Source organism: Lontra canadensis, unplaced genomic scaffold, assembly GCF_010015895.1.
Source record: "Lontra canadensis isolate GAN:19392208 unplaced genomic scaffold, GSC_riverotter_1.0 scaffold42, whole genome shotgun sequence".
Classification (NCBI taxonomy): Eukaryota; Metazoa; Chordata; class Mammalia; order Carnivora; family Mustelidae; genus Lontra; species Lontra canadensis.
The window spans coordinates 16,203,499-16,211,093 of NW_022631036.1; the positions used below are offsets into that span (position 1 = coordinate 16,203,499).

At 35.9% G+C, this 7,595-nt stretch overlaps 1 protein-coding gene across 2 annotated transcripts in view; it reads left to right on the plus strand.

The window, feature by feature from the left end:
• The window catches only part of BAZ1A (bromodomain adjacent to zinc finger domain 1A), a 96,914-nt gene extending 90,306 nt beyond the window's left edge, over positions 1–6,608 (plus strand). For both annotated transcript variants that reach the window (XM_032871293.1, XM_032871292.1), the window contains 4 exons: positions 131–603; positions 2,734–2,876; positions 5,041–5,128; positions 5,575–6,608. In XM_032871293.1, coding sequence (XP_032727184.1) covers positions 131–603; positions 2,734–2,876; positions 5,041–5,128; positions 5,575–5,771 — 901 coding nt within the window. In that variant the 3' untranslated portion in view covers positions 5,772–6,608. The remainder of the gene's footprint in view (positions 1–130; positions 604–2,733; positions 2,877–5,040; positions 5,129–5,574) is intronic.
• Positions 6,609–7,595: the final 987 nt, after the last annotated feature.

Below are 7,595 nucleotides of genomic sequence, written 5' to 3' on the forward strand. Positions count from 1 at the left end.
CTGTAGCGTAAGGACACCAAAGAAATGTATGTAGAACTCACTGGCTGAATAATAGAACAAGGGGAATAGACATAATCTTATGTGCATTGTTTCTCTGTACAATAATTATGTTTTCTAACAATATTTACAGCCCACCAAAACGAGGAAGACCGCAAGTTAGATTGCCAATTAAAACAAGAGGGAGACTTAGCTCTTCTTTCTCAAGTCGTGGCCAACGACAAGATCCTGGAAGATATACTTCAAGGAGTCAGCAGAGTACACCCAAAACAACTGTTCCTTCTAAAACCACCAGTGGTAGAAGCCTTAGAAAGATAAAGTCTGCTCCTCCAACAGAAACTAAATCTTTAAGAATTGCCGGTCGTTCTACTCGCCAGAGTTACGGCCCACTGCAAGCAGATGTATTTGTGGAACTACTTAGTCCTCGTAGAAAACGCAGAGGCAGGAAGAGTGCTAATAATACACCAGAAAATAGTCCCAACTTCCCTAACTTCAGAGTCATTGCCACAAAGTCAGGTGACAAGTCAAGATCTCTAAATGTTACTCCAAAACTTTCTCTCCAAGATAGTGAATCCAAGAGAAGAGGAAGGAAAAGACAATCTACAGGTATGAAGAAGTCTAATTTAAATTATTCTTACCTAAGAAAATAGAATCATTTGGGAAGATTGAGTGTTGAGATATTTTGCATCATTTCTTAAAGGCTGTCACTTAAATAGACAAAGTGACTAGGGAGTAGCATGGCCTGAAGCATAATATTCATCGAAAGGACAGCAATTTGGGGAATAAGGTAAATGATACGAGTATTTTTCCTAGTAAGGTATTTGTGAGAAAGTTGCAGTGTCCTGTTTCTAATGGAGAGATTTGGCCAACATTTCAGTAGTGTCAGTAGAAGACATTATAACACACTTCATTCTCTTTTCCTCCTTTAAAATACACATACTCATCATCATCTAGACAAGCTACGTTGGATTATTTGGGAAGTTTCCTATCATACTGAATTGGGGGCAGGGGAAGAATGGGGGAGTAATATTGTTAGGGAGTGATCATCGGCCATCTTTTTAATTCTGATAATTGTTGTTTATAGTAATCTTTATCCAAACAATAATCTCTTTATGATCTCTTCAATTCTATTATTTCTTTCCTTTAATATCAGTAGCAATAAAACTTTGATAGTTCCAAAAAATGAAATTAGACATAAAAAATGATACTGTTCCTTGAACTATAGAGAGATTGTATTGCATTATTCAAATACTTGAGAGGATTAAGGAGTTCATTGGTGGAAGAATGGAAGACAGTTAGTCTGTTATGCAATCACCAGATTGTCAGGATGGTGGGAGGGTATTGTATCAGGTAACTTGGCACCAAAATCTAATTTAGCTTTTCCTGTCCCCTTATCTATCTGTTTTGCTTTTCCCCAATTCTGAACTTCAAGCTATTTGGAAACATAGTATGCCTAAAACATTTGTATTCTAAAAACTCTGCTAAGAAAAAAATTTTTTAATTGATTTATAAAATTACTAATCTGGTTCCAATGACAAAGGGGGAGGAGGAAATGTATGCATTTATATTTAAGCGGAGAATTTAAACACCTGAATTCATAGTATGAACTATGCTATTTCATACTCTTGAGATTTCATTATATATACCTTAGGTTTTGTGAGAAAGCATTTTGCTTTAACAAAGTCGCCATATAAAATTAAGATAATAGGGACACCTGGGTGGCTCAGTCGGTTGAGGGACTGACTTTTTATTTTTGGCTAGGTTTGTGATTCCAGGGTCGCAGGACTGAGGCCCACCTCAGCCTCCACACTCAGCATGGAGTCTACTTGTCCCTCTGCCTCTGCTCCCCACTGCCCCGCAAGTTGCTCCTCCCCCCCAATAAATAGGGAGATTATCTTTAAGATAATCTTTTACTTCATTGTTGAGCATTACATTTCTATTAGGCAGGATTAATTTTAAAGAGGCCTACTTGCTAGATCTGAAGAGTTTGCTTTCCTAAGGATGTGTTTCAGGAAATTCTGGAGAATTGCTTGCTTGCTTATTATAGTTGAAAAAATATTTTTAATAGAATAGGGAAAAAATAAACTTTATGTCCTAGGAATTTTCTTTCATATTACAGTAAGTTAATAAATAAAACATGTTTAATTAATAAAAATAAATAATAATAAATAAATAAATAATAATAAATAATAAATAAATAAATAAAAAATAATAAAACATGTTTAATTAATAAAACATGTTTACAACATGTTCCCAATGAATGTTTAATTAATTTGGAAATTTTATGATCAAAAAGGAAATAGTGAGGCACCTGTCTGGCTCCGTCAGTAGAGCATGCAACTCTTGATCTTGGGGTTGTAAGTTTGAGACCCACATTGGGTGTAAAGATGACTAAAAAATAAAATCTTTAGGGGTGCCTGGCTGGCTCTATTGGAAGAGCTCGCGACTCTTCATCTCAAGGTCGTGATTTCAAGCCCCACATTGGGTGTAAAGATTACTTAAAACTTTTTTAAAAAAATAATAATCATAAAAAATAATAAAATAAAGTCTTTTTTAAAACAGGAAAGAGTGAATATTTGGTTCAGATTTTCATGTTTCAGAATGTAAGTTAGTTTATTTCAGCATATATAGAATATCAATTTTCTGTTTGCATTTAGGTTGCATTTATATACCCATTTAGCTTGAAGTGATCAAATATTTTGCTTTGTCATCACCTAAAATTAATTATTTATTTAGAATCCTCTCCTCTGACCCTGAATCGAAGGAGTTCTGGTCGACAAGGAGGCGTCCATGAATTGTCTGCTTTTGAACAGCTCGTTGTGGAACTGGTACGCCATGATGATAGCTGGCCTTTTCTGAAACTTGTTTCCAAAATCCAGGTAATATTATTACACTTGATCAAATGTAGTCATATTTATGATCTGATTTAGTCTGCATGGCAACTTTGAGGTAGCCAAAACACCCATTAGTCACTATTTACTTTGTTTTTTAAACACTTGGAAAGTTAGTTTCCACACTGAAAAAAAGGCCATTAGAGAGCATGCTCTCCTTAGTCCCCTCTAACCCTGTGACCAGTTCTCATGCATGGTGACAGTATGTTGACATGCTCCACTGTGTTTATTCTGTGTAAGGAGTATGAGTAGATTTAATTCAACTGTGTACTATTCTTGGTATTTCTGTTATGTAAAACAGCTGTTCTCAAACTTCAGCATACACCAGAATCACCTGGGTGGCAGGGGGCTTCTTAAAACACAGGTTACTGGGCCTCACCCCAGAGTTCTTAATTCACTAGGTCGGGGGTGATGCTGATGCTGAGATCTCACTGTGTAAGAACAGTGTGAAGTGAAGACGTGAGACGTAAGTAAGATGTGAAAGATAGGTACTCGTAGAAACAGATGGCCTCACACCAAGGCATTTGAGATGGTGCTGGAGTTACTGATGCACGTGGGGCAGAATGTCATGAGCCGCAGCAGATAGGACAGTGTGATAATGCTGTAATAGAAGTTCTTCTTTTTTTAATAGAATCAGATTAGTTTATTTTTTTAATATTTTTTAAAATATTTTAACTTATTTTTTTAATTTTAATTTTTTTTCATTATGTTCAATTAGCATACAGTATATCCTTAGTTTTTTAAATAAAGCTTTTTTTAATTTATTTATTTGACAGACAGAGATCACAAGTAGGCAGAGAGGCAGGCAGAGAGAGAGGAGGAAGCAGGCGCCCCACTGAGCAGAGAGAGCCCCACTTGGGGCTCGATCCCAGGACCCTGAGATCATGACCTGAGCTGAAGGCAGAGGCTTAACCCATTGAGCCACCCAGGCGCCCCATTACATCCTTAGTTTTTGATGTAGTGTTCAGTGATTCATTAGTTGTGTAGAACACCCAGTGCTCATCACAACCCGTGCCCTCCTTAGTATCCATCACCCAGTTCCCCCCTCCCCCAGTAATAGAAGTTCTAATGGACTTCCAGAAGTACAGAAGAAAAGGAGATTGATTTGAGCATCTCGGAGGGTGGGAATAGCAGGAATGTGAAAGTTTTTAATGGAAGAACTGTTTGGTGTGGTCATTAAAGATAGGTGAAATTTCAACAGTGAGAAATGGAATAAGGACATTTCATGAAAAGGGCATGATAAGTTAAAGACCCAGAAGTGAGAATATGGGAAATGATGGGTAGTTTGAATGAAATAAAAGGTGCGTTAGAGAGGCACAAGTAGATTATAAAGGGTCTCACTTGTCAGGTGTGTTAGGTGAAGGTTTCTGAATGAAAAGTGACACCGTCCAAATTCTACTTTGAGATTTCTAGAGGAAGAATGTGAAGGATTGGGGCGCCTGGGTGGCTCAGTTGTTAAGCATCTGCCTTCAGCTCAGTCATGATTCCAGGGTCCTAGGATAGAGCCCCCATCAGGCTCCCTGCTCAGCAGGAGGCTTGCTTCTCCCTCTCCCACTTCCCCCTGCTTGTGTTCCCTCTCTCACAGTGTCTCTCTCTGTCAAATAAAATATTTTTTTTTTAATGTGAAGGACTGATTACCATTGGATAGCATCCTGCAAAATTAAATCTCCATTTGACTCTTATTTTTCCTGAGTAGTGGTTGTGCTGAACTACTGTTACATACATTTTATTATTTATTACAAATGCAATAATGCTCATTAACTTTATAGATCCATATATGTATCTCTTTGGAGAGAAATAGCACACAAGCAAAATCATAAGCTTTTTCTTTTCACAATAAGCTGTCATTTTTTTATAGTATCAAATAAGCTTCTATAACATTATAGTGACTGAAACATATTAAGTGGTTTTAATGGAATAATAGTATTCAAAAATTAATATTCAGTTGATTTTAAGTGCAGAACCTTCACATATTTGACCACTTATCTCTGATAAATTTCCTTTCTTTTTTTTTTTTTTATTAACATATAATGTATTATTTGCTTCAGGGGTACAGGTCTGTGAATCATCAGTCTTACACAATTCCCACCACTCACCATAGCACATTCTGATAAATTTTCTATACAAGAGATATATTTGAATTATTTTACAGGTCCCAGACTATTATGACATCATCAAAAAGCCCATTGCCTTAAATATAATTCGTGAAAAAGTGAACAAATGTGAATATAAATTAGCATGTAAGTAATTTATGTTCTTCTCTGATAATTATTTTTGTTTAAAGAGGTAACAGCTGTTTTCTTGTGATTTAAATGATGTATATTAATGTGATTATGTAGATAGGATCCCAAGAGGTCTCTAAAATCCTGTCTGTGTAGATGAAGGAAGAAATAGGGATTTGAATGAGTTAGATATTTTGTAGAATCTGACCTTAATAGAAGTTCTGAGTAATTATGTAACGTTCCTAATTACATAATTGCATAGTTTCAGTAGAACAATGCTAAAGCATTCATAGTTAAACAGTTTTGAGCTTTAGATCTGCTACCTTGTTTCAGAGGCTTCAATTTCTAAAGAAAAAAGTGGGCTTACATTTTCTTAATGACATTTCCAGATATCATATAAACAAAAAATTAGGTTTACAAATTATGTACTTTTATTCTAATTTCATTTGTTTTTTTCTTTCTAGCGGAATTTATTGATGATATTGAGTTAATGTTTTCAAACTGCTTTGAGTACAACCCTCGTAACACAAGTGAAGCAAAAGCTGGAACTAGGCTTCAAGCATTTTTTCATATTCAGGCTCAAAAACTTGGACTCCATGTCACGCCTGGGAATGTGGATCAAGTTAGCACACCACCAGCTGCAAAAAAGTCACGAATCTAATTTTGTCCTTCTAAAGGATGTATTTGAGGAAAACAAATTGTTCATGAAAATGGAACATTAAATCATGCTCTAAAGCAGACATATATATATAAAGCAATAACAACTGATTGACCACACTGAAGTGTGGCCTGCACTATATTCTCAATTTTAATATTAAGCACTCAGGAGAATGTAGGAAAGATTTCCTTTGCTACAGTTTTGTTCAGCATCTAATAAGTTTGATAGATGTATTGGATACAGTACTGGTTTACAGAGGTTTTTGTACATTTTGAGATCATTCATGTGTCCCAATATCTTTGAAAATATTTTTTCACCTGTGATTTATTTTGTCATTGATTTTTTTTTTAGAAGTGATATGAAGGAAGATTTATCTGCATACAGATAAATCTTCTGTATACAGACAAATCTTCTGTATACAGATAAATCTTCTATTATAGCACAGTTTAGAAAAGTACATATGTCTAAGAATTGTTTAATGAACACGTTCTTTCAACACTACACATGAATGAATCGAATTTTATGTCCTTGCAGTGCTGTACCAGTGCTGGCCGGAGGTATTAAGTCTGAGTTTATTAACTAGATATTTATTTAGCATTCAAAATAATTTGTGAATTTGTTTTGTATTTATAAAATTTGTACCTGGAAAATGTTCTTTAATTTTTTTAAACATTTTACTGTGTTTTTGTTTTATTTCTCTAACTTCCTTCATGATCAGTCAGTAAAAGGTAACACCCTCCCTCTTCCCTGACAGTTCTTCCAGTTTTATAGAACTGTATTACAAGTTTCTATGTACAACTTTTTAAATGTACAAATAAAATAATACATGTTTTTCAAGTATTCTGAATCTAGAATTTTTACAAATCAGAATTGAACTATTACATATGATACATACCAACCATAGGAACCAATTTATTGTATCTGAGTCTCCATGGCAGTGGGATTTGCATCTTTTGGGGCCCAAACCCTTGGAGGAGTAAGATTCCTCCCATTAGGAACAGTAACAGCCTGTGACAGGGATTCTCAGTAAACAGAAGAAAAGAGGTTTGGAATATGCCTACCTGGTTAAAACAACACCACTCAGACATTTTTAAACAAAATAGAAAGTTCTATTTCTTAGGTGTGGAAGATATACAAGGGCCCCAGTTTCATAGGAGTAGCTCTTCCTCTTTAGGATGCAGAAGGCAGTGTCTTCCCCAGGACTTTTTGGGAGGCAGTAGAGTCATCCCTCTATTTGCTCATCTAAATCTTGACAATACCATATTCTCATTTAATTAGGTTTGTTTATTCGGTAGTTCCCCTCTTTCAGGTCTTTCTCTTACATCTTTGAGATCAACTCTCTGGATTCTTTGCAGGAATAGGTTCACAACTGTAACTTTTGGTAAGTTTGTAATTACTTCATATGCCAATAACCAAATGTCTTAGAAAATTTTACTTTAGGGGGCGCAAGGGTCACTTAGTCATTAAGCATCTGCCTTTGGCTCAGGTCATGATCCCAAGGGATTGAGCCCTGCCTCGGGCTCTCTGCTTATCAGAGAGCCTGCTTCTCCCTCTCCCTCTGCCTGCTGCTCTGCCTACTTGTGCTCTCTCTCCATCTCTCTAATAAATAAAATCTTAAAAAAACGAAAACTGAAAACCCTGAATGTTACATATAAAGCAACTTAAGACTGAAAGTTGGAGAGGAGGCAGACTGTCTGGAGACCTTGGAATCTGAGGAAAGAGTGAGGAGTTCCCTGGGTTTTCTTTTTGGCTCATATATCCAGACGATGCTGAAGAAGCTGGCAACTAGAAATTCTAAACGGCACAAACAAAACAAAGGCCACAACA